Below are 25707 nucleotides of genomic sequence, written 5' to 3'. Positions count from 1 at the left end.
AGATACCCAAGACTAGAAAAATTTGCCTTCGCATTAGACACAACTTCAAGAAAACTCAGGCACTACTTCCAAGGAAGAGAAATAAGAGTAGTAATAAATCAGCCGCTAAGGAAGATAATTCACAAGCCAGATGTCTCGGGAAGACTAGTCAATTGGGATATGGAGTTGAGCCAGTTCAATTTAAGTTTCATTTCCAGGACTGCCATTAAAGCTCAAGCACTTGCAGATTTCATAATCCAATGCAACTTCCCGGAAGAAGAACCGGAACCAATGAACATAGATCCGGAGATAAACCAAGAAGCAAATCCGGGAGCCTGGACCTTAAAAGTAGATGGATCTTCAACAAGTAAGAGGTCGGGAGCCGGACTCATACTAAAAAGTCCCGAGGGATTCATTATTCAAACAGCTATATCCTTCGGGTTCCCGGCAACAAACAATCAGGCGGAATATGAGGCATTGATTACAGGACTAAAGCTCTCCAGAACTCTAAGGGTACAGAATTTAAAAATCTACAGCGACTCCCCGATAGTGGTCAAGCAAATAAACGGAGAATACATAGCAAAAGACCCCATTCTGGCATAGTATCAAGCACTAGTTCAAAGTTACCTAGCCTCAATCCCAAAGCATTAAGTCCTGCAGATATGTACAGAAGAAAATGAAGAAGGAGATATCCTATCCAAGTTAGTCCGGAACTCATCAGACTTGGACTGCTCAGTTTACTTTGAAGAACTCCACAAACCATCTATTGATTTCGGAGAGGTCTTGGAGATCGAAAGCAACCAGAACTGGATGACTCCCTTCATCAACTACTTAGAAAAAGGAGAGCTACCAGAAGACAAAGGAAGGCCCAAAGACTGAAAGCAAAAGCAGCCAAGTTCTTCCTTGAAGAAGGACTTATTTGCCGTAGGACTTTCTCATCTCCTACCCTTTAGTGCGTAGGCCCAGAAGAAGCAAAGTACTGTTTGATGGAAGTACACGAAGGGATATGCGGAGATCACATGTTCGTAAAGGCCCTTGCTCATAAAATCATAAGACAAGGCTACTACTGGCCAACTATCCACCAGGACGTAATAGAGTTCGTGAAAAAATGCAAGGAATGCCAGCTCTTCTAGCAATGTGTCCTGGATCAGCCCAGTCCTACCTTCCTCATTCCTATCACCAATCCCCTTTGCCGTCTGAGGCATTGACATTGTGGGACCATTTCTCCGGGCCAAAGGAGATCTCAGGTACTTGTTAGTCTCAATTGATTACATGACCAAATGGGTTGAAGCGAAAGCAATGAGGACAATTAATCAGCAAGACTGCATAAAGTTTATGGACAACATTTGACGAGGTTCGGATTCCACGAGTCCTAGTACAGATAACGGACCACAGTTCATCGGATCATAATTCGAGTCCTACCTTCAAGAGTGCGGGATCAAGCACAAGAAATCATCAGTAGCATATTCTCAAGGAAACGGGAAAGTAGAAGTCACCAACGGGAATCCTGCTCCGAGGTATTGAAAAAGACTCAAAGAGAGCAAGAGCAAATGGCCAGAAGAACTTCCAAGCGTACTATGGTCCTACAGGACAAGCCCCAGGACAAGCACCGGAGAAACCCCATTCAAAATAGATTATGGCACAGAAGCAATGCTTCCTATTGAGGTGGGATCTCCTTCTCACAGAGCAATAAACTTTGATGAAGAAGCCAACAAAGAAGGACTCAGAACAAACATTGAGCTGATTGATGAGGTCCGGGACCAAGCTGTAGAAAGGATGGAAAAATACAAGGAGAAGACCAGAGAGCACTTTAGTAAGAAGTCCAGAGTCAGAAACTTCCAAGTGGGAGACTTAGTTCTTCGAGACACAGAAGCATCAGATCCCACCAACACTGGAAAGCTAATGCCCAAATGGGAAGGACCATACAAGGTCAAGGAAGTCCTGAGGCCAGGAACCTACAAACTCCTGAACATGGATGGCTCAGAAGTCCCAAATACTTGGCATGGACTAAGATTAAGGAAATTCTACCAATAGAAAAAAACAAACAAAGCAACCAACATCTTTTAGCCAATATGGCAAGCAACCGATTTGTTTTTCCTTATGATTTGTATGAATGGTTAATGAAAAACATTTTCTCTTTACATTTATTAAAACTATCCACTAGTCTGGATAACATACTACTCAGGACTAGAGCATCCATATTTACTTAGGATTAATTTTCTAAGGAGCTGCCACTAGTCCGGACAAGATATTAGTCAGGACTAGAGCAACCATATTTACTTAGAATAAATTTTCTAAGTAAATGAGCCACCACTAGTCCGGACAACATGCTAGTCAGGACTAGAGCATCCATATTTACTTAGAATTAATTTTCTAAGGAGTCACCACTAGTCCGGACAAGATATTAGTCAGGACTAGAGCAACCATATTTACTTAGAATAAATTTTCTAAGTAAATGAGCCACCACTAGTCCGAACAAACATACTAGTCAGGACTAGAGCATCCATATTTAGTTAGAATTAATTTTTTAAGGAGCCACCACTAGTCCGAACAAGATATTAGTCAGGACTAGAGCAACCATATTTACTTAGAATAAATTTTCTAAGTAAAGGAGCCACCACTAGTCTGGACAAGATATTATTCAGGACTAGAGCAACCATATTTACTTAGAAATAATTTTCTAAGGAGCCACCACTAGTCCGGACAAGATATTAGTCTGGACCAGAGCAAACATATTTACTTAAAATTATTTTTTAAGTCAAAAGCATCCACTAGTTCGGACCAATGATGGATCTGGACTAGAGCAAACATATTTACTTAGAATTATTTTTTTAAGGCAAAAACATCCACTAGGCCGGACCAATATTGAACCTGGACTAGAGCAAACATATTTACTTAGAATTATTTTTCTAAGGCAAAAGCATCCACTAGTCCGGACCAATGATGGGTCTGGACTAGAGAAAATATATTTACTTAGAATTATTTTTCTATGGAAAAAGCATCCACTAGTTCGGACCAATGATGGCCCTGGACTAGAGCAAACATATATACATAGAATTATTTTTCTAAGGCAAAAGCATCCACTAGTCCGGACCAATGTTAAACCTGGAGTAGAGCAAACATATTTACATAAAAAAATTTTTTTAAGGCAAAAGCATCCACTAGTCCAGACCAATATTGAACCTGGACTAGAGCAAACATATTTACTTAGAAATATTTTCCTAAGGAAAAAAGCACCTAGTCTGGGGCCATGCTTGAACCCGGACTAGCACAATGATTTTATACTTAAAAAAATTTTCTAAGGCAAAAAGTAATCCTAGTCCGGGGCCATGCTTGAACCTGGACTAGCATAATGATCTTATACTTAGAAATATTTTTTCTAAGGCAAAAAACAATCCTAGTCTGGGGCCATGCTTGAACCCGGACTGCCACAATGATCTTATACTTAGAAAATAAATTCCAAGGCAAAAAGCAAAACATTTTTCTTCCTTAACCCGAATTCGGGGCAATAAACCAGCATATTTTTCTCAAAGCAGCCAAATTTTCTCTACTCAGACTTGGGTTGGTCTCTATATACCCAACCCGTATTGGGGGCAATAAAATAATAAGTTTTCCTCTCAAGCCAGCACAACTCTTTATCTTTGAATCTAGATTGGTCTTACATACCCAGCCCGAATTGGGGGCAATAAAATAACAAGTTTTCCTCTCAAGCCAGCACAACTCTCAATCTTTGAATCCGATCGGTCTTACATACCCAACCCGGATTGGGGCAAAAAAGCAACAAAATGATGGGCTATAAACAGCCTAGCCCAGGGATGAAACTGGATCCAGCCCAAGGCCACTCAGGTCCAGCAACAACACCAAGGTCCCGCAACACCCCGGGTCCAGCAACACCCGATTCCAGCAATACCTCGAGTCCCGCAACACCCTCGTCTAGCAACATCCGGGTCCAACAACACCCGGGTCCAAGGACACCGAGGTCGAGGAACGCCCGGGTCCAACAACAATACCTAGGTCCAACAATAACACCTGGGTCCGACAATACCCCGGGTCCCGCAACACCCTAGTGAAGCAACATTCGGGTCCAGCAACACCCAGGTCCAAGGACACCGAGGTCGAGGAACGCCCGTGTCCAGCAACAACACATAGGTCCAAAAACAACACCTTGGTCCAGAAACACCCGGGTCCAGCAACACCCGGGTCCAACAATAACATCTAGGTCCCGCAACACCTAGGTCCTGCAACACCCGGGTCCAGCAATACCCCGGGTCCCGCAACACCCCGGGTCCAGCAACCCCTGGGTCCGGCAATACCCCGAATCCTGCAACGCCCGAGTCCAGTAACACTTGGACCCGACAACAGCTCCAATTCTCCAACACAAGTCCGAGTGGTCTACTGTAACACAACCCGTATTAAAGGGCATGAAAAGCTCACATTCTCCTAAAAGACAATCTACCTTAGTCTGGCTTGGACTACCTCAACACAATCTGGACTGTGGGGAAAGAAAAGATCAAATACCTCCCAAGACACCAACCTTAGTCCCGATTGGTTGAACTTAACACAATCCGGACTAGGGGCAAACAAAGTTCAAATTCTTCCAAGGACAACCAACATTAGTCCTGATTGGCTGGACTCAACACAATCCAGACTGGGGGAAAGCAAAGCTCAAATTCTTCAAAGGATAACCAACCTTAGTCCTGATTGGCTGAACTCAACAAAATCTAGACTGGGGGCCAATCAAAGCTCAAATTCTTCTAAGGACACACAACCTTAGTCCTGATTGACTGAACTCAACACAACCCGGACCGGGGGGCAAGGAAAGCTCAAATTCCTTTCAAGAAATCAAAGCTTAGTCCTGATTGGATGAACTCAACACAATACGGATTAGGGGAAAGCAAAGCTCAAATTCTTCTAAGGACACACAACCTTAGTCCTGGTTGAATGAACTCAATACGATCCGGACTGGGGGGCAAGGAAAGCTCAAATCCCTCCCAAGACCCCAACCTTAGTCCCGATTAGCTGAACTCAACACAATCCGGACTAAGGGATAAGCAAAGTTCAAATTCTTCCAAGGACAACCAACCTTAGTCCTAATTGGCTGAACTCAACACAATCCGAACTGGGGGCAAGCAAAGCTCAAATTCTTCTAAAGACATCAAACCTTAGTCCTGATTGCCTCAACTCAACACAATCCGGACTAGGGGCAAGCAACACTAAAATTCTTCTAAAGACATCAAACCTTAGTCCTGATTGGCTGAACTCAACACAATCCAGATTAGGGGCAAGCAAAGCTCAAATTCTCCAAAGACAACAAACCTTAGTCCTGATTGGCACCTTAGTCCCGAATGCCTGAACTCAACACAATCCGGACTGTGGGGCAAGCAAAGCTCAAATTCTTCTAAAGACATCAAACCTTAGTCCTGATTGACTGAACTCAACACAATCCAGACTAGGGGCAAGCAAAGCTCAAATTCTCCAAAGATAACAAACCTTAGTCCTGATTGGGTGAACTCGACCCAATCCGGACTGGGGGGCAAGCAAAGCTCAAATTCTTCTAAAGATATCAAACCTTAGTCCTGATTGGATGAACTCAACACAATCCGGACTGGGGGGCAAACAAAGCTCAAATTCTTCTATAGATATCAAACCTTAGTCCTGATTGGCTGAACTCATCACAATCCGGACTTGGGGGGCAAGCAAAGCTCAAATTCTTCTAAAAATATCAAACTCTAGTCCTGATTGGCTGAACTCAACACAATCCGGACTAGGGGGAAGAAAAGCTCAAATTCTCTAAAGACAACAAACCTTAGTCCTGATTGGCTTAACTCAGCACAATCCGGACTGAGGGGCAAGCAAAGCAAAAATTCTTCTAAGACAACAAACCTTAGTCCTGATTGGCTGAACTCAACACAATCCCGAATATGGGGCAATCAAAGCTCAAATTCTCCTAAGATATCAAACCTTAGTCCTGATTGGCTGAACTCAACATAATCCGGATTGGGAACAAACAAAGATTAAATTCTTCTGAAGGCATCCAACCTTACTCCCCCATCCAGAAAATCTGCATAAGGCAGTGGGGGCACATGATAGTACATATTGCTCCCAGAAGGATCATATCTGGGCTCCTTGCTCAACACAGTCTCGCACACAGCTAGTCCAGACCAATATGGCTCCTAGAAGGACCACATCCGGGCTCTTAACTCAATCCAGTCCCGCACACTACTAGTCCTAACTGGCCCAATTCTGCAAGCCCGATATTGGGAAATCCCATCATGTGAGGCACTTGCCTAAGCACATGATAGAGACAACTATCACCCATCAATCATGGGAATAATCAGGGCACGTGTCAGAGGATCCTCAGAACATTCCTCAACCAGTCTCGCGCTGACATGTGTAAAGCATCCACTCCAGCCAGGTGTCCTCCGCTCATGGAGCCAATGGCTACGATTCAAAGGTACCAACCCCAAAATCCTACCCTTGGGCTATAAATAGCCCAAAAAGGTAAGTTTTGGGGTTAATCACTCTCTTACACTCGTATACACACACAACCACCTCGCATTCATATTTATCTTCATCTTCCCCAAAAGCGAGTTCTTACTCTCACACCGGAGGTGCCGCGGGACCCATCCCCCTTCCGGTCCCACCACAGCTACACCACCACAACGACGAAGGATCCAGGCACGGCGTCGAAGGAGCAGCCCCGCCACCAGGATTTATCACACAGAGATACACTTTTATTGTTGAGCTAATTACTTTACAACATATGTTAATTTATTTTAAAACTTACCTTTAAACATCCATTCAAATCAACCCATGTCGTAAAACATATGTTAATATATGTTAAACTGTTCAAATTACACTATCAAAAATCACGGGAAGAAGATTTTAAGATCAACTTCAATATTGAGCGTTAAAAATGTGTCAACGTCATTTATCAGGAGTGATATGATTTGTTAGCACTGCACTGCAGTAGTGGGATTTTAGTGAGTGCTTGTTTGGTTTGTAATAGGAAGTTATTTATCATAAAAGTTAAATTTTCTAAGGAAATTAGAATATTTAGGAATTAGAAAGTATGATTTGTTTGATATATGGGTACTGAATTACTCCATCTATTTTTTTATATGTCATTTGACTTTTGTACACACATTTCTAAGTCCATTGACCACATAGTTAAAATAATAATTTTTAAAAATTTATTTTTCTGAATTAAAGTATTAGTTAAATTTTTTATTCACAAAAAGAAAACTTTAAAAATTATTATTTTAACTATATGGTCAAAGCACTTAGAAATGTGTGCACAAAAGTCAAACAACATATAAAAAAAACAGAGGGAGTATCATAGAAAGTGTAAGTTATCAAGTGGGAGGTGGGTGAGCAACTTCCCATCTTTGATGGGCATTCAATATTCCAAGTAAGTTTAACTTTACTTATTTTTGTTAACCAAACAAATCTATCAAATGACACTTCCTGAGTATTTTAAGTTCCTGGGTGTTTTATTGTCAACCAAACGACATCTAAGATATTAAGTAAGTTGACATAGAATTCTAACTTGAAATTTCAAAAGTTGTCATACTATAAAGTGATAATTCCTGGTGGCGGGGGCTGCTACTTCGACGCCGTGCCTGGATCTTTCGCTGCGGTGGAGGTGTAGCTGTCGTGTGGTCCTTACAAAACAACACCAGAAGGGGGTTTTGGCGCCCGCAGCTCCTCCGGTATGAGAGTAAGAACTCGCTTTTGGGGAAGATGAAGATAGATAGGAATGCAAGGTGGCTATGTTTGTATATGAGTGTAAGAGAGTGATTTAACCCAAAACCTTTCCTCCTTGGGCTATTTATAGCCCAAGGATAGGGTTTTGGGGTTGGTATCTTTGAATCGTAGTCATTGGTTCTAGGAGCGGAGGACATCTGGATGGGGTGGATGCTTACACGTGCCAGGATGGGAGTGGTTGATGAATGTTTTAAGGATCTCCTAGCACGTGCCTTGATTGTACTCATGATTGATGAATGACAGTTGTCCCTATCACGCACTTGGGCATGTGCCTCACGTGCTGGGACTTCCCGAGGTTATGTGTCTCACGTGATGAATGATAAATATTTTGGGGTTAATCACTCTCTTACACTCATATACACACTCATCCACTTCGCATTTCTATCTATCTTCATCTTCCCCAAAAATTTTGATTGTTCTAAAAACCTTGGGAAGTCCCAGCACGTGAGACACATAACCTCTGAAAGTCCCAGCACGTGAGGCACATGCCCAAGCGCGTGATAGGGACAATTTCCATTCATCAATCATGAGCACAATCAATGAACGTGCCAGGAGATCCTTAGAACATTCCTCAACCACTTTCATCCTGGCACGTGTAAGGCATCCACCCCATCCAGGTGTCCTCTGCTCCTAGAACCAACGACTTCGATTCAAAGGTACCATAGACCAAGGAGAAAAGGTTTTGGGGTTAATCACTCTCTTACACTCATATACACACACAACCACATTGCATTCCTATCTATTTTTATATTCCCCAAAAGCGAGTTCTTACTCTCACACCGGAGGCGCCGCGGGACCCAAATCCCCCTTCCAGTGTTATTTTGTAGGGACCTCACGATAACTACTTCTCCACAGCGGCGAAGGATACAGGCACGGCGTCGAAGGAGCAGCCCCGCCACCAGGAATTATCATAAAGTATAATGTTTAGGATGCGGACTTCAGTTGTGATTCAAATGATTAATAAATAATTATATTTCTAATATATTTATCTTTATATTTTTTTTGTTAAGCGTGTGAAATTGATATTTATGGATGTTAATCATCAGATTACTTTATTAAAAAATGGTGTCAAAATTGATGTAAAAGAAAGATAACATTAAAATTAGTATTAGTGAATATGTGTCAAAATTATCAGCCCTTTTAAGAATATCAATTATTAAAGATGCTCTAATATATTTTTATTTTATTAAATAGGTTAAAATCATATGATCCAAACAACTTCCTTAGCATGAGAAGTTGAGGAGATATGGCGCTACTGAACTCTATTCATGAGGTAGAGTACAAAAGACATACCATCGGGGAATTGTGACCGTGTCGAGATTAAAGTTAATTAATAACAATTTTGTAAACAATATGACGTCAGAAAATAATAAATCAAAAAATAACAAAATAGAATGACAGCTGGATAGAGTAGTGAGAGTTAGTTAAAAGTTCTAGTATAAATATAGGGTCTGGTATTCAGAATGAGGGTGGCTTGTAACACAATTCAAAAACACCTGCTTCTTCTATATAATGTATATTTCAGCTTTTATGCTCAATTCATAGTTATGATAAATAGAGATTACAATCTGACATGGTATCAGAGCAAAAATCTGGATGAAATGATGTTTACTCTGGTGTATACTTGGTCTCAGTACATCTCTATGGTATCAACTCCTCTTTGTGACTTCATTTCGTAGTCGATAGCTGTCTATTCTCAATCTATTTGCTGTGATTTACGACTTTTGTTGTTTATCACTTGTCAATTTCTGCTCTCATCTCAATTTGTTCATCACTAATTGAACTATTTGGAACTAGTAATTGTCTGTGTTTGATGTGCTGGTATCGTTGTTAAATTCATAAAACTCATAGATTCAAACTTCCGCACAATTTCCTTTATGGCATCTCCATCATCTTATTCTTCCACTGTTTCGAGCTCTCTTATCTCCATTAATTCCAATCATCCATATTATCTTCATCCGTCTGATAATCCAGGCATGAATTTGACCACGATTGTATTAACTGAACAAAATTTTAATCAGTGGAGCCGTTTCATGGAAATTGCCTTGTCGTCTAAGTTGAAACTTGGTTTTGTTGATGGCTCATATACTATGCCTGCTGCCAATTCTGCTTTACTAGCTCACTGGAACAGATGTAACAATATGGTTACCTCCTGGATCTTAAATTCTGTGTCTGTGGACATTAGAAACAGTGTGGTGTATATGAAAACTGCTCGCCTAATTTGGCAAGATCTAGCTGCTCGCTATGCCCAGAGCAATGTACCTCAGCTGTTTAATCTCAGAAAGGAACTGGCTCAACTTACTCAAGGCACTATGTCAATTGCTACCTATTTCACCAAGTATCGAACTCTTAGTGATGAATTGGAGTGTTTGTCTACTAAACCTACCTGCAGTTGTGCTAAATGCACCTGTAATGTTAATGCCAATCTTGTGAAATATGAAGAATCTCTGCAACTTACTCAGTTTCTCATGGGGTTAAATGAGCATTATACTGCTGTCAGGGGTCAAATTCTGATTATGACTCTGTTACCTACTTTGAGCCAGTGTTATAGTATGCTGTTACAGGAAGAAAATCAACGCAATAGTTCTTCTCAGATCTCTGTGGATAAGCTTGCTATGAATGTCAAGACTTCTCCATACAACAGATTTCAGAATCCTAAGGGCAATATTTCTGTAAACAAGAAGACTGAGTTGGAGTCTAAGGATACGCAATGTGACTATTGTCATCAGTCTGGTCACTCTAGAGACAAGTGCTTCTGCCTTCATGGCTTCCCTCAGTGGCACAAATCTTTTGGGAAACCTAAACCTAAACCTAAGTTTATGCAGCAGAAAAATGCCAACAATGTTGCTGTCACTAGTACTGAGCATGTGCCTGATACTTCTAATGTTGCTGATTCCTCTGATTGTGGGTTGTCCCCTACTCAATATACTAATCTCTTGCAAATACTTCAAGCAACTCTTAGAGATACACCTACATCCACCTCTAGTCCTTCAGCCCCTACCTGGCCTTATATGAGCTCTGCAAATGCTACTAAGTTCTCAGGTACTTCTAATCCTTTTGTTAGTCAGGTTCATACTTCTTTCTCCCTTCATCACTCCAAGTGGATATTGGATTCTGGGGCTACTGATCATATTACTCCTTATCTTAATTTGTTATCCTGTCCTCAACCTTGTTCTGCTACTTTGTCTTTACCCAATGGGCAAACTGCTAACATTAAACATGTTGGTAATGTTGTGTTGACTGAGTCTATTACACTCCATAATGTGTTATGTGTTCCTACTTTCTTTTATAATCTCCTTTCTATCCCACAACTTACTCATACTACTCATAAACTTGTTTCCTTCTCTACTAACACTTGCTTTCTTCAGGACCTTATCTTGAAGAAGGATCTCGAGATTGGTAGTCTGTCTGCTGGTCTTTATATTCTGGATACTTTCAAGTTTAGCACTCCTACACATGCATCTTCTTTTCCTTGTTCATCTGCAATTTCTGCTACTATTAGTTGTAGTGTTTCTTCTGATCTTTGGCATGCTAGACTGGGGCATGTCCCAGCTACTGTCTTGTCCTTACTTCCTGTTACTTGTAATAAACCTTTGTTGAGTACTTGTGACAGTTGCCATTTGGCTAAACAAACAAAATTGCAGTTTCCTATTAGCACAAGTGTATCTTCTTCTTTATTTCAGTTAGTTCATGCTGATTTATGGGGTCCCTATCATGTTAAAACTCATGATAATTGTCAATATTTCTTAACAATTGTTGATGACATGTCTCGTGCTACTTGGGTATACTTATTAAATGATAAATCCCTTGTTCCATCTTTGTTTTCAAATTTTATTCATGTTGTGCAAAATCAATTTAATACTTCGGTTAAGGTTGTTCGCACAGACAACGGAACTGAATTCTTAAATAAATCTCTTGCAAGTATCTTTAATGCTCTTGGTATTATACATCAAACCAGCTGTGTTTATACACCACAGTAGAATGGTCTAGTGGAACGCAAACACAGACATATTCTGAATATAGCTAGAGCTCTTCGGTTCCATGCTGGTTTACCCATTAAATTTTGGGGTGATTGCATCCTAACAGCTGTCTATCTTCTCAATAGAACTCCAACTCCTGTCTTGAATGGAAAAACTCCATATGAGATCTTGTTTAAGAAGCCTCCTGACTATGATAGTTTACGAGTATTTGGGTCTCTATGTTATGCATCTACTCTTCCCACTACTTATGACAAGTTTGAGGCCAGGGCTGCTAAATGTGTTTTTATTGGGTATCCCTATGCTCAAAAAGGCTATCGTGTTCTTGACTTACATACACGAAAAATATTTGTCACACGTCATGTGAAATTTATGGAACATGAGTTCCCATTTCGGAATATCGTCACTGATGTGTCCACATCATTATTCTCCGAGTCAGATTCTATTTTGTATGAACCTCTCCTAGATGAGGTTGCTGACACTACTCCTACTGTTACTTCATCTGATAGTCCTGAGCTTCAGACTGTGGAATCTTCTCCTTTGCCTGTTACTCTCCCTCCTGCACCTCGTCCAGTTCGCACTAAACAATTGCCACACAAGTTTGCAGATTATACAGGGTTACCATCTCATCTGATAAACACAGTTCGTACTGACCTTTATCCTCTTACTCAATATCTCACATATGATCGATTTACTCCCTCATATCAAACCTTTATTGCCAACATTACCAAAATCCCTGAACCTGCTAGTTTTAAACATGCTGTTACTCAAGCTGAGTGGTGTACAGCTATGAGCATTGAGCTAGCTGCTCTTGAGGCAAATCACACTTGGGATGTAGTTCCGTACACTCCTGATAAACGTGTAGTGGGGTGTAAATGGCTGTATAAGGTTAAGTATTTACCCAATGGCGAGGTTGATCGTTACAAAGCCCGCTTGGTGGCTAAGGGTTTACTCAAACCGAGGGTTTGGACTACTTTGATACATTTGCTCCGGTTGCCAAAATGACAACTCTTCGAGTTCTCCTTGCTCTAGCTGCTCAGTATAATTGGTCATTGACTCAACTTGATGTCACCAATGCATTTTTGCATGGTGACTTACAGGAAGATGTTTACATGGATCTTCCTCTATGATATGTCCCTCCTGTGCATATTCGTGAAAAATATACTACTCAGCAATTAGTGTGCAAGTTACTTAAGAGTCTCTATGGACTCAAACAGGCCCCTCGATGTTGGTTTGTGAAGCTTTCAGATGCCTTACTTAAATTTGGGTTTCAACAGGCTCGATGTGATCACAGTCTCTTCTTTTTAATTTCTGGCAAGTCTATTGTGACTCTACTCGTGTATGTAGATGACATGATCCTCTCTGGCAATGATGTAAATTTGGTGCAGCTGGTTAAAGATTTTCTGGCCACAAAATTCAGAATAAAGGACTTGGGTGCCCTGAAGTATTTCCTTGGCTTAGAAGTTGCTCGTTCTACCTCTGGGATCTATATCAATCAACGAAAGTACACATTGGATATTCTCAAAGATGTTCACTGTGACAATTCGAAACCTGCTGTCATTCCTCTTGAACAAAATTCTACCCTGGCTCTTGATGACTCCATGTTCATGGCTGATCCCACTGTATATCGACGTCTGATTGGCAGACTTATTTACCTCACAATTACGAGGCCTGATATCTCGTACTCTGTTCATTTTTTATCTCAGTTCCTTCAAGCTCCTCGCATTAATCATATGCAGGCTGCTATGAAGCTGGTTAAATATTTAAAAGGTAATTGTGGTCAAGGTCTTTTCTTTCCGGCTCAAACCTCCTCTCATATTCAGGCCTTCTGTGATGCTGACTGGGGTTCCTGTCGTTTGACTCGCCAATCTATCACTGGGTATTGCATTAAGCTTGGTTCTGCTTTGGTGAGTTGGAAGAGTAAAAAGCAGCATACCATTTCTCGTTCTTCAGCAGAGGCTGAGTACAGGTCAATGGCCGATTGCTGCTGTGAGGTTACCTGGCTTCGTTCTCTGTTAGCTGAGTTAGAGATTTCAATTGCTCGTCATGCTGAGTTGTTCTGTGATAATCAATCAGCTATCTACATTGCAACAAATCCTGTTTTTCATGAACGCACCAAGCACATTGAAATGGATTGTCACTTGGTGAGTGAGAAGATTCAAAAAGGTGTCATTGTTCCTCATTATTTGCCAAGTCAACATCAACCTGGAGATCTCTTCACCAAGGCTCTACCTTCTTATCAACTCAAGTATTTGCTATCCAAGCTAGGTGTCTGTAATCTGTTTCAGCCTCCTATCTTGAGGGGGGATGTAAACAATATGACGTCAGAAAATAATAAATCAAAAAATAACAAAATAGAATGACAGCTGGATAGAGTAGTGGGAGTTAGTTAAAAGTTTTAGTATAAATATAGGGTCTGGTATTCAGAATGAGGGTGACTTGTAACACAAATCAAAAACACCTGCTTCTTCTATATAATGTATATTTCAGCTTTTATGCTCAATTCATAGTTATGATAAATAGAGATTACAATCCGACAAATTTCTAAGTGTGGGATTAGGTTTTGTAAAATGTTACAATATTTATATTAAAGATCAAGGAAAAAAAAGTAGATTTCAATTATGACTAGCTTCCTTTAGTCGGGTTCTTAATTTTACTGCTCCTAGAACTTTTTTTTTCCTCTGATATTGGAGATGTGTAACTCTACTAGATAGCTAAGTTAACTTCAATTAGCTAAGCTTACTTAAATATCACTTTACTAAGTTGATTTGTATGTGATCCAGTTTCAAAACAATTAAAAAATTCTTACCGGAGTGCGGTGAGATAGTTCAAGTGGTTAAAGATTTATCTCTTGTTGTTCCAGTTCTGGGTTCGGTTCTCGCTCACCTCGAAAACATGGAAGTAAGTGGATTGACATGTTTGGTCGGTACAAGTATGCTAATAATTCTTTAAAGTAATTGAGTTACGTGAAAATTGATCCGAATACCGAATTAAAAAAAATGTTAAAAAAGATGTAACAATCTCTGATTGGGTCTTTCAACGGATTCAAAATCTTTTCTAATGTGCAAGTAAGAACAATTTGCATTATTTTACATAAAGTACTAGGACGTATTTATCTGATAGATGATTGAATTAGTACCGAGTGTTACTGATGTTATGATTAGTCCAAACCAGCCCTTGGCTATTTTACTCAGTGTGTGCTTGTCATGAATATAATTTCAATATTATGCACAATACCTCTGTTAATAAATAATAATTCTAAGTATACGCACGTGTCATACTATCTTGGAGAATCCAAGATTCGACACCTAATTACTCATATGATAATATAACTGAGCTATTTTCTTTTTTAATCTTACGAGTATAAAGCTATTTTTAAGTCCCTTGTCCCCTAAAGAGTCACGGTGAAGAGATGGAGAAAAAAAATACATATCTGTGGTATGATAAGTAAATTATTTGTTTATCTACGAACTAATAGTTTGTTGTAATTTCTAACTAAAAATTAGAAAAAGATTATGCATATAAAATAGTCGTTCTTGATCCTAATTTTTAATTTACAAAAATCTAATCGAGGTAAAATAGTCGTTCTTGATCCTAATTTTTAATTTACAAAAATCTAATCGAGGACTCGACACACAAGTCAAAAAACGGTAGCTGGCTTAGAAGTCCTTCGAACAATCCATAACGATGTTCCCTATGTTTTCTTTGTTGTTTGTAACTGAAAAACTACCATCAATTTATTTACAATTTACATATGGATGTGATTTCGAGGATATATTTATTTTATGGATAGACTTATATCCACATTGTAAACATCGGAATATATGTTGTGTCATTTTTTACTTTACACCTTTTTTCCTTTAGGCCATGGATTGGAAATGAGGAGGTTAAGGGCCATGGATTGGAAATAAACTCGTAACAGCTTATTGACGAGTGTTTGTCAGACCCAAGTGTTTGTCAGACCCAACTTATAAGTTGAATTTACAACTTATAAGCTGATAAGTTGAATGTTAGTAACGACGTACTTTTTCTCAACTTATTTTTTATTTTTCATTTTTTTATCAATTTTAGTTTAAAAATATACTTTTAAAATGTTAATCAAACTTAAATTATATAAATTAAGATAATTATATTTAAAAATTATTTATTTTAGTTCATTTAAATAAAAAAAATTCTGACTTATAAGTTAAATTATCCAAACACTTATATAACTTATAAGCATTTATTAACTTATCACTTATCAGTCAATTATTCAATTTAAGTAATAAGTTACTTATTTTAAAATTTCCCAAACGGACACTATATGTCAATTATATATTGTCTCTCTCGAGGAGCAGGGCTGAAATAAAAGAGCAGTTTCCGAATAAAATTAGAGATTGCCTTGTTTAGGTAAACTTAGTTCGATTGGTATTTTAAATAAGTCGATTTTAAATATGAAAATGTGCTCGAATGAATAAACGAGTTGAATCGAGTTTTTTGTCTCTTCGGCTCAGATTCAGTTTATTTAGCTCGAAATTAGCTCGGATTCGGCTCGAACTCAACTAAGATAAAATTTTAAATTTATTACAAATTATAATTATTATTAATCACTTATATATATATTTTTAGTACATTTTTCTCTTCATTTACTGATAATTTAATAATTTTTAGAAATTCTTATATTTCTCAACTGGACACTTAGTTTTTTTGTAAGTAAACTATTAAATATTGTTACCATGACCCATTCGTCTTCAATTTTTCCATTTTCATAAATATAATTAAATAACTTGTTATTTATAAAAAATCAAATTTAAGTAAAATATCAAAATATAATAAAATCTCGACATTGACAAATTAAAAAGTAATGTACAATTTCTAAAGTTATGAATGTTTTAATAATTTAAAATAAAACTGGATAAAATTTTACAATTCAACTTAAAAAATAAAATAATAAAGACTAAGAAACAAGCCTAGAGCATGATTCTATATTATATTTTTTTTTTGGAAAGCAAAGCATATTAAGGGACCAATTCCAACCAACCATCATTACATGAACTAGACCAATTAAAAAATGGGCTAAGAAAGTCCAAGCTTAACACACACAAAAAAAACTTTCACAAATTAACTACCAATAAAACTCACTAAAAATTTCATTTTCCTAAAACAATAATGTAACACCCCCTTCTTAAAAATATTACCTATAACTCATAAACCGGTAAACAAAGCACTAATATATTTCTAAACAATAATTAAACAGTCTAAAATTTCCAAAATAATATTTGATCTCCAACCTGTCTAAACCAATAATATGAATGTAGAAATCTCTAATTAAATAATTAAGTCAAGATAATGATAAACTTCGAAATCATAATCAATAAATGAGGTAACTCACCATCACACAGTCCCAGATCCTCCTAAGCATCTGCCAGAAAAAGAATACGGCATGAGCCAAACGCCCAGTACGGATTTGGAATACAGTTTCTAAAACAAAAGATCAGAAATAAATAATATGTAATTTATAATAAAACAACAAGTTAAAAAAAATAAGTAAGGCTGAAGCAACGAGGTGTTAAAATATTTTATACCGATCAAAACAGATACAAATACACACATCATGAGGTACCTAATTCGTACAAATCACAAATCAAACTCTGGGGGCACCCACATATCCTAACAAACAAATATCAAATGGCCAAAATCTCCTTCCAAGAGCTAACATAATGTTGGGGTTATACCCAATATGTGATATGGGTTTGGTGATACAAGACATAATTGAATTGAATAATAATTGTATTTGTTGACAATTATTATCATAATGGGATTGAGTAATAATTGTATGTGTTGACAATTATTATCATAATGGGAATGAGTAATAATTGTATGGGCAGACAATTATTATTGTAATGAGATTAGCTATGTCATGTTGGCTAAGTTTGTTATGGCTATATATACATAGTCATGTTATTGTTTTGATGTATGCTTAAGAGATGTAGTCATCTTAGGTATCGTGCGGGAGATGCTTGAGCATTGATTGGCTCAAGTATCAGTTTGGGACACCATTGAGGTGTTATGTACTGATGTATTATTGATAATTGTTTTGATTAATAATACAAGTTGGGACGTGGGTTCTCCACGTCAAATATATTATTGTGTGTTTGTGTGTGTACTCTGTATTGGTTGAATTGAATCTCGAATATGTGTGCGTTTTTCCTCCTAACACATAAGGATACGCCATGACCAGTCACACTGTCACGGAAGTGTCGTGTCACTGGTGCCGCAATGACACGGCTGTAGTACCCCTACAGTTAGTTAACTCGGTATACCCTATATCACTCTAAGGGTCAAATAAAAATATTCTCGCAAAATTTTAAAATCACCTGAGACAAATAATTCAGATTTTTAAAATAGAGGTTGTAATAAATAATTTTTGAAAACCGTATAAATAGATATTTAAAATTTTCCAAATCAAATTTTAAAATAATTTTTAAAAGTCAAAATGATCAAACAATATTAAAGGAGTGAATAAAAGATGGAATTGAACAAATCAGATATATTTAATTTCTAAGAGGAGTAGCTCCGAATAAAAAGGGGACCCAATCTGTAACTCAAATATCGTAAACTCTAATACTAAAGAGATCCGCAAACGCTCCGCTAAATTCCCCGACCCCGATCTAATACAAAATTATAATTTATAATTAATATATATAACATTATTTTTACGTGAAAATATTTAAATCCATTTTTGCTGCTATATATATTAATTATATGCGACTTTAGTGTACACATACATGAATTAGCTAACCACTACAACCAACTTTATGAATGTAATTGGGTTCCTGACTTTTATTTTATAGCCATTTTAATATTAAACTAATATTATCAGTTACATCTTAACAATTAACAAAAGTAGAAGTATTCCATTTAATATATCAAGTCATATTCTTTTGGACCCTGCTTCAATGCACACAGATGTCACAGTTTCATTTAATTAGATATTAACCTATCATGCATGACATATAGCCTGTACTACTAATATTTATATTAAGAGATTACATGTCCTCCTTTTTGTTTAATACATCATTATTTCCATATATAAAGCTAAAGTTAATTGTCACGCCCTCAAATCCGGGGTCGGAGGATTTGGTCGTCATGATTAATCAAAAATAAATTGTTAAATGAATAAATAAATGCAAGCAGTTGAAATATAGCATTTGTGACCCCAAACTACACCAAGATCTTTTCAGGTTACACTTCTAGAAACAAGAATCCCAAATTCCATAAATAGATATACACACTCCAACACACTCTCGTTTCTAGTTTACAATAACCTCAGCTCTGATACCAACCTGTCACGCCCCCGAATCTGGGGTCAGAAGATTTGGTCGTCACGATGAAATCTTAATCCAAAATAAATTGTTAAATCAATAAATAAATGCTAGTAGTTGAAATATAGCATTTGTGACCCCAAACTACACCAAGATCTTTTCAGGTTACAATTCTAAAAACAAGAATCCCAAATTCCATAAATAGATTTTCTCTTTCTTTACAAAACTATTTTCTACAAATTCCAACTCAATACTAAACCCGCTAGTATAACTTCGAAGTTATACTAGGCCCAAGTACACAACTATAATATAATATAATATAAACAACTTCACATAATAAAATTTACACTATTCCGCAAACCCTGGACCAACCACCTTCCAAAAGCTTCTTCTTTGCCTTCTCGAATTACGCAGTTAAATAGCCCAAGCTGATCTGCACTGGAAGTTAAATTTAAAAACATGCAAATATGAGGGAAATAAATGCTCATCAAGTTCATTATAACATATATCTGGTATTTTTGATATAAAACCGACAGCTGCACTAGAGCAGAACATTTAAAATCATAATTGCCGAATCAGTAAATTTTAATTAAGGAATCCAGAATTGGTTCCTTAAATGTATTAGAAATTCTTTTGATATTTTTGAGCGAAATGCTTCAGCAATACTTTGAATCTTGACGAGAATAAAACTCGTAAAATAGTGTTTACGGAAATATCGTAAATAACAATAACATGAAATAGTGATTATGGACCGAATCATAAACTTTATTCAAAAGTCAACTCTTGATATCAATACTCATTTTGATGTCATATCAAATCAGATATCAATACAAACTTTGATGCTCACAACATCCCATACTGAAGTCACCTCAATCATCTCTATTAATACCACCTTTGATATTTAACAAGAAAGTAAGTATCAGCATAGATCAGAAACTGAATCAAAACTGCATTTCACCTTTTATCCAAAACCAAAATACTTGATAAATCATTTATTATATGAGTATCAAAAACAATATAATAATTTAGATTGAAATCTTTCTCCGAAGGACGTAATATCATATGCTGATCAGCCCGTATGATAGCACTGGATTATGATTCGTACAAACTTGTCCCAAAACACGAGTACTCAAATACAAGGCAATTTATCTGCCTGTGGCATAGTTTGTATTATAAATATTTTATATAATAAATGGCCCTCCGCTGGACCGTCTGCCCCGGTCACTTACGCATTCATCCAATCTTAAAACCTTTTATGGGAAGGGCATAATAATCGACACCCTTATAAATTTTATTTCCCCTTTCACTTGGTAGGAATACTTGCATTAAAATCATCTCTCTTAAAATCTAAAACATTTATAAATCCAGTAATTTTATACGTAAAAATACTTAACTATTCTGAACATAGAATAACATAGAGTACTTGCATGATAAACATTCAACTCAGCGATATGTAAAACATTTATCTTTTCTGAACTGAGAATAGGAAAGCAATACTTGCATAATCATAAGCTATTGGATATGAAAATATTGAACTATTCTGGAATTAGAATAGCATAGAAAACTTGCCTTTAGTTTTTAACAGTTAGTCACACTCGTAGCAACGCAATTATCTCAGTCTGACATCTTAAGACATCACAGTCCTTCTATTTTGACAACTCATTGATATGCTGCTCCTGCGATTGCTAGAAGCTTGATAACCAAACCATTCCATTTCACTCTTTATCCAACATCTTGTCCTGGTCAACTCGAATGATCCGTATCTATAATTAAAAGATACAACTTTAATCATCTAACAATAATTACTCGAGGAACTGTACGTCAAAACCCAATCATCTACCCATACGATAGCCCACACATAAAGAAAATAACCAAACACCAGACTCTTGACTTACATACACATGTAATTCACATAGAATGTAAACACATAACTCACGTATCACATAATTCATATCATATATGACCAGTTCGTCAAAACATTCGACTCGGTATGTTTAAAACTGAAATCGAGTCAAAAATATGGTTTATCGATCAATAATCGACTCAGAATGAGTCATAAAATAAGCGACCTTTCGAAAAAAAATAATTTGGGTCTCAATAGTACTTTTATTGAAAGCGAAATATTTTTCTGAGTTTAGACGCATTCGTTTCATATTAAATGGACGAACGGTCTATTTATTAAGAATAAAATAAGAATAAATCAATTAATAATAATATTAATTAATTTTTTAAATACTCAACTATATTTCTAAAAGCTCAAAATAATTCTTACTATCAATTCTACTCTTACGATTTCATAACCCAACTCGTAATTATATGAATTATTATAATACACATAACAGCTAGGGTCCACGTACATGAAACTCGATTTGGTATCTATTTTTAGAAAATACGTATGCCCGTCTTATCATAAAATAGGGTAGTTGAATATTTTGCAAAAGATTTTACCACAAAACGCAAATTAGTTTCGTGAAATAATTAAAAATAAATACACAGTTATACATATTCGATCGGTATTCCTGATATTATACAGAATACGTTCCCGTATTTTTGAAATTAATTTCTCAAAAATCGGGCAGCGTCTCCTTTATTAATCGGACTACTCGTCGAAACATAATCGACGCAACACAATCATCCAATCACAAATTGCAATCCAATCATCGGTACAATTTTAATTACTAATTACTAACTATTATATTTTATTATTATTATTATTATTATTATTATTATAAATTGTAGGACTCAAATTAAAATCATCACCGTCCACCGTCAGCTCATCGAACTGACGGCGGCGAATCTCGGAGGTACCCGATTCGGATGCTAATCACGATTTTCACCGATTAATTCTCGAATACTAACAATAATTATTGGACTAATCATTAAAATTTATTGATTTTAATTAATTCGAATAAATATCATAATAATAATCGAATAATTTAGTCATATTTTCATAACCAAATTTGGGGCAATCACAAGATCAATTCAAATTATTCGAATTAATCAAACACGCAGCAAGGCAACACATCAAAGCACAACAGACAACAATACAACAGCAGAAGCATCAATCTCCAATACCCGGGGAAACCACTGGAAAAACCACTAGACCGGAATCAACACCACATAAACGCACACACACAGAACACACACATAGGGCACAAACACAAACTCAACAATACACAACAGCCACAATACATGCATACATAATACACTAACGGACAACCTACCACGCGCCACCACCTTGACGGAAAACAGCGAAAGGCGGCGGCCGGAATAAAAGAACAGAGGCCGGACTTACCGGAAAGAAAAAGGGGAAACAAGGACGAGGAATGAGGAGAAGAGTACAGGCGTGAGAGAAAGAAACCGAGAGATTGATTGAGAGGAAAATGAAGAGAGAGTGAGGAGAGAATTGAGAGATAAGAGTGAGAGAGAGATGACATATAATAGAGATCGAAGAGATAAGAAACAAAATGGTGATCTGTTTCTGATTTTGTTATTATCCTGACGACCCGACTATTTTATCTAGCAACTTGCGGGTAAAATAACCCTAAAATTTATCAAAATAATTTTAAAATTCCCAGAATAATTTAGAACTAATAAAATGAAGTTTTCGTAATTTTTAAATCATTTTTGGAACGCACATCAAATCCGCATTTTATAATTTAAAGGACAAACGCGCGGGTGAATAAAATCTGACAAATTTTCGAAATAATTTTATAATTCTCGAAATATTCCAAACCTAAGAAATTATGCGTTTCATGATTTTTGAAGCATTCTGGAATTTAATACTGAATTTACACTAAAGTACAATTAAAAAATCATTTAGAGATAAATAATCAATGAAATGTTGATTTCTAAATTTTATAAATTCCTACAAATAATTATTGAAATTATAAAACTGTAAAAATAATTTTAAATATAATTTAAATATTTATGAAATTCAATTTTGAATAAAATCACTTTTAAAGACAAAAAAACAAAATAATACGACTCAGTAATTAATAATACAAATAATCCTCAATCACAACTGAGTTACACAAAATTAATATTACATACAACACATAATTGTTCGAGTATTCACTCAATCCCTAATATTACAAACTGAACTCAATTTACCGATATCAATATAATGATCGGCTTTCAAATAACTTTCAAAGTAATACTTTTAAGTAAATATTTTAAGAAATTAATAAGGATCGATACGACACTTAACAATTAGCACGTTACCATTTAATAACAGGAACTCATCAAACAAGAATAAAATATCCACCATTTTACTCCTTCCAAATCAGATGATCACATTAACATATTAACATAGTAATAATAATAATTCTGAAAAATACGGGATGTCACACTAACTATCGACCAAATCCATATATGATAGATATTGGCAAGCCCGGAAAGTTATTATGCTAATAAAAATTTAATAATACTAGCCACAGCACATGTTATCACAATTCAGTTATTAATTAAATTCATCCTCCCAGAATGTGTAGTAAAAGAATCTAAGTTTCACCAATATAAATACTAATACTTGTTAGGTCCCAATATGTTTGTAGAAGGGGGGGGGGGTTGAATACAAACTATACTGTTTAATAGAATAAAATGCGGAATAAAAAAGTGAAACAAAATTCAAGTTAAATAAAACTATTATTAAACTTGAAAGGTGTTACAACAACGGTATCGTTTACAAGGGATTAATCTCAAATAAATTATTCCAAATCTAGAATAAATTCGACATGAACTTTTTCTATTTTTGAAATAAAAAGATCAAATGCTAAAAGCAATTTGAGATTAAGTTCTAGGGATTTTGATCCGCTAGATAGTTACACAACAACAAGATAATGATTTCTAGTGGTTTGAATTTAACATTAATGACTAGAAATTAATAGGCTCGAAATGCAGTTTAGAGAGATGAAATGCTTCTGCTGTTTGTTCTTCAGGTTGTTGTTCTGTAATTTATGAGCTTCTGTCTGAGTTTTTCTTTTATATTCATTCAACAGAAATTCACTGAATTGGCAAGACAATCCCAACAGCTGGTAGGACTTTCAGTAAGATAATTAAATGAACTGGCATGACTTTCGGTATGACTATTGATTGTCATACCGATTGTCATACTAGTACAAAAGATTGTCTTGCTGAATTAATATTGAATTTAAATTCAAAATCAATTCTGAAAATGCATAATATTAATTCAGAATTAATTAATCAATTAATCCAATTAATCAATAAATTAATCTCTGCAGATATAATTTATTTTCTTAATTAAAATATACGACTTAATTAATTAATAGAGAATTAATACCACTCTTGAACAACAACCATTCTTCTGAAAATCTTCTGATAATTATGAATCAATTCCACACTTCAATGTTGACACTTGATGTACTGTCTGGTTCATGAGTGACTAACTTCCGTGACGTTTCTTCATGTCTTGACTTTAATAACTTGATTTTCTTCAGATTAAATCCCTGTAAATATTTGATACCCTGACGAGATCTCTGTCACTTGATTAAATCCACAATCTTGATTTATATCACTGAGGCTTGATCAATTTCTTGAGCTTCTTCCAGTGAATTAAGTCCTCAAGTCTGTAGATGAACAATGTTACTTAATCCTTTGACATATGTTACTTAGTGAGATCTCTTTGACGATAGAACCACTATTTACTTGTTACATCCTTATTTGAGTTGAGTTAAATCCTCGAATAAATAAATAGGCTATGACATATGACTTTCAATCTCCCCCTATTTGTTTGTTAGATAATAACAAGAAATACCTAGAGGATAACTCAACTAACAAATAAGAAAAAGATATAAACAGTAATGCAAAGTAAATAGCAGAAGAGTTCTGGATTATATTTAACATTTTCCAGATTCCAAAAGAAATTTACAAGTGAATACAAGATAGATGTTCCTCTAGACTGAACATATGACTACATTTGTCTATCTTGATTCATAAAGCTCTAAGCATATTACATTAAGTTGAGCTAATTAAATTCAGTTATCTTCCCTTCCGAATTCACCTTCTTCCAAATCTTGAAGCAGCTCCTTGTCAAAGACACGATCCTTTTCTGAAGTGAAGCTGGCTGGTCTAACTGGTTGAACTCCAACTGACTTCAGCTTATTCTTAAACTGATTATACCGTTTAATGTTCTTTTCACAATAAGCTTGAATCAGATCAACAACTTTAGTTTTCAACTCAGGTGAGTATCCAACAGTTCTTAAGTGATGTTCCATCCAGACAAGATGCTTAACAGAGTAGTCTTTAAGAGATTGTGAATCGAGCTGGCAGATTTGAAGACAGTCCGACTTAAAGAATCTTACTTGAAAGGGAAAGTTGACCACTTGAGGACTAGCCCTATTAGCAAACTCTTTTAGCCTTTCACGAAGGACTTCATTCAATTCTGAGCTTCTTTTGACTTTGCTGAGAAGAACCCAAATCTCTGATAAAGAACGATTCTCAAACAGATGAAGTGATACCTTGAAAGATCCTACACTCTGACAATATACAAATATGCTCATTTCATTTAGAGATCTATCAAAAGCAGCTGTGATCCTTGAGATTTCAGTCTTGATAGCACTCATGTACACGTCATTGTTTGGATTAGAAATTTCCAGCCTGTCTAGAAGATGTAGAAACTCCCTATCATTGTTTTTACTCAGTTGAGGTATATCAATAAC

The 25707-nt window shown here is 36.3% G+C and overlaps 1 protein-coding gene across 1 annotated transcript; it reads left to right on the top strand.

The window, feature by feature from the left end:
* The first annotated feature begins 1087 nt into the window (after window positions 1–1087).
* On the top strand, window positions 1088–2013 carry LOC141665739 (uncharacterized). The gene is made up of 3 exons (XM_074471721.1): window positions 1088–1226; window positions 1409–1496; window positions 1569–2013. Exons 1-3 carry the CDS (start codon window positions 1088–1090, stop codon window positions 2011–2013), a joined length of 672 nt encoding a protein of 223 aa, XP_074327822.1.
* Window positions 2014–25707: the final 23694 nt, after the last annotated feature.

Source organism: Apium graveolens, chromosome 6 (assembly GCF_009905375.1).
Source record: "Apium graveolens cultivar Ventura chromosome 6, ASM990537v1, whole genome shotgun sequence".
Classification (NCBI taxonomy): domain Eukaryota; kingdom Viridiplantae; phylum Streptophyta; class Magnoliopsida; order Apiales; family Apiaceae; genus Apium; species Apium graveolens.
Note: the sequence above shows the minus strand (reverse complement) of the source record. Positions and strands in the feature narration are given on the sequence as shown.

What these genes read in the sequence shown, in the direction of transcription:
- LOC141665739 (XM_074471721.1), top strand. Translation starts at nt 1,088, where the DNA reads ATGCAAGGAATGCCAGCTCTTCTAGCAATGTGTCCTGGATCAGCCCAG. An exon ending in CGGGCCAAAGGAGATCTCAG is followed by an intron (nt 1,227 to 1,408) that starts GTACTTGTTAGT and finishes CCTACCTTCAAG; the next exon opens with AGTGCGGGATCAAGCACAAG. An exon ending in AACGGGAATCCTGCTCCGAG is followed by an intron (nt 1,497 to 1,568) that starts GTATTGAAAAAG and finishes ATGGTCCTACAG; the next exon opens with GACAAGCCCCAGGACAAGCA.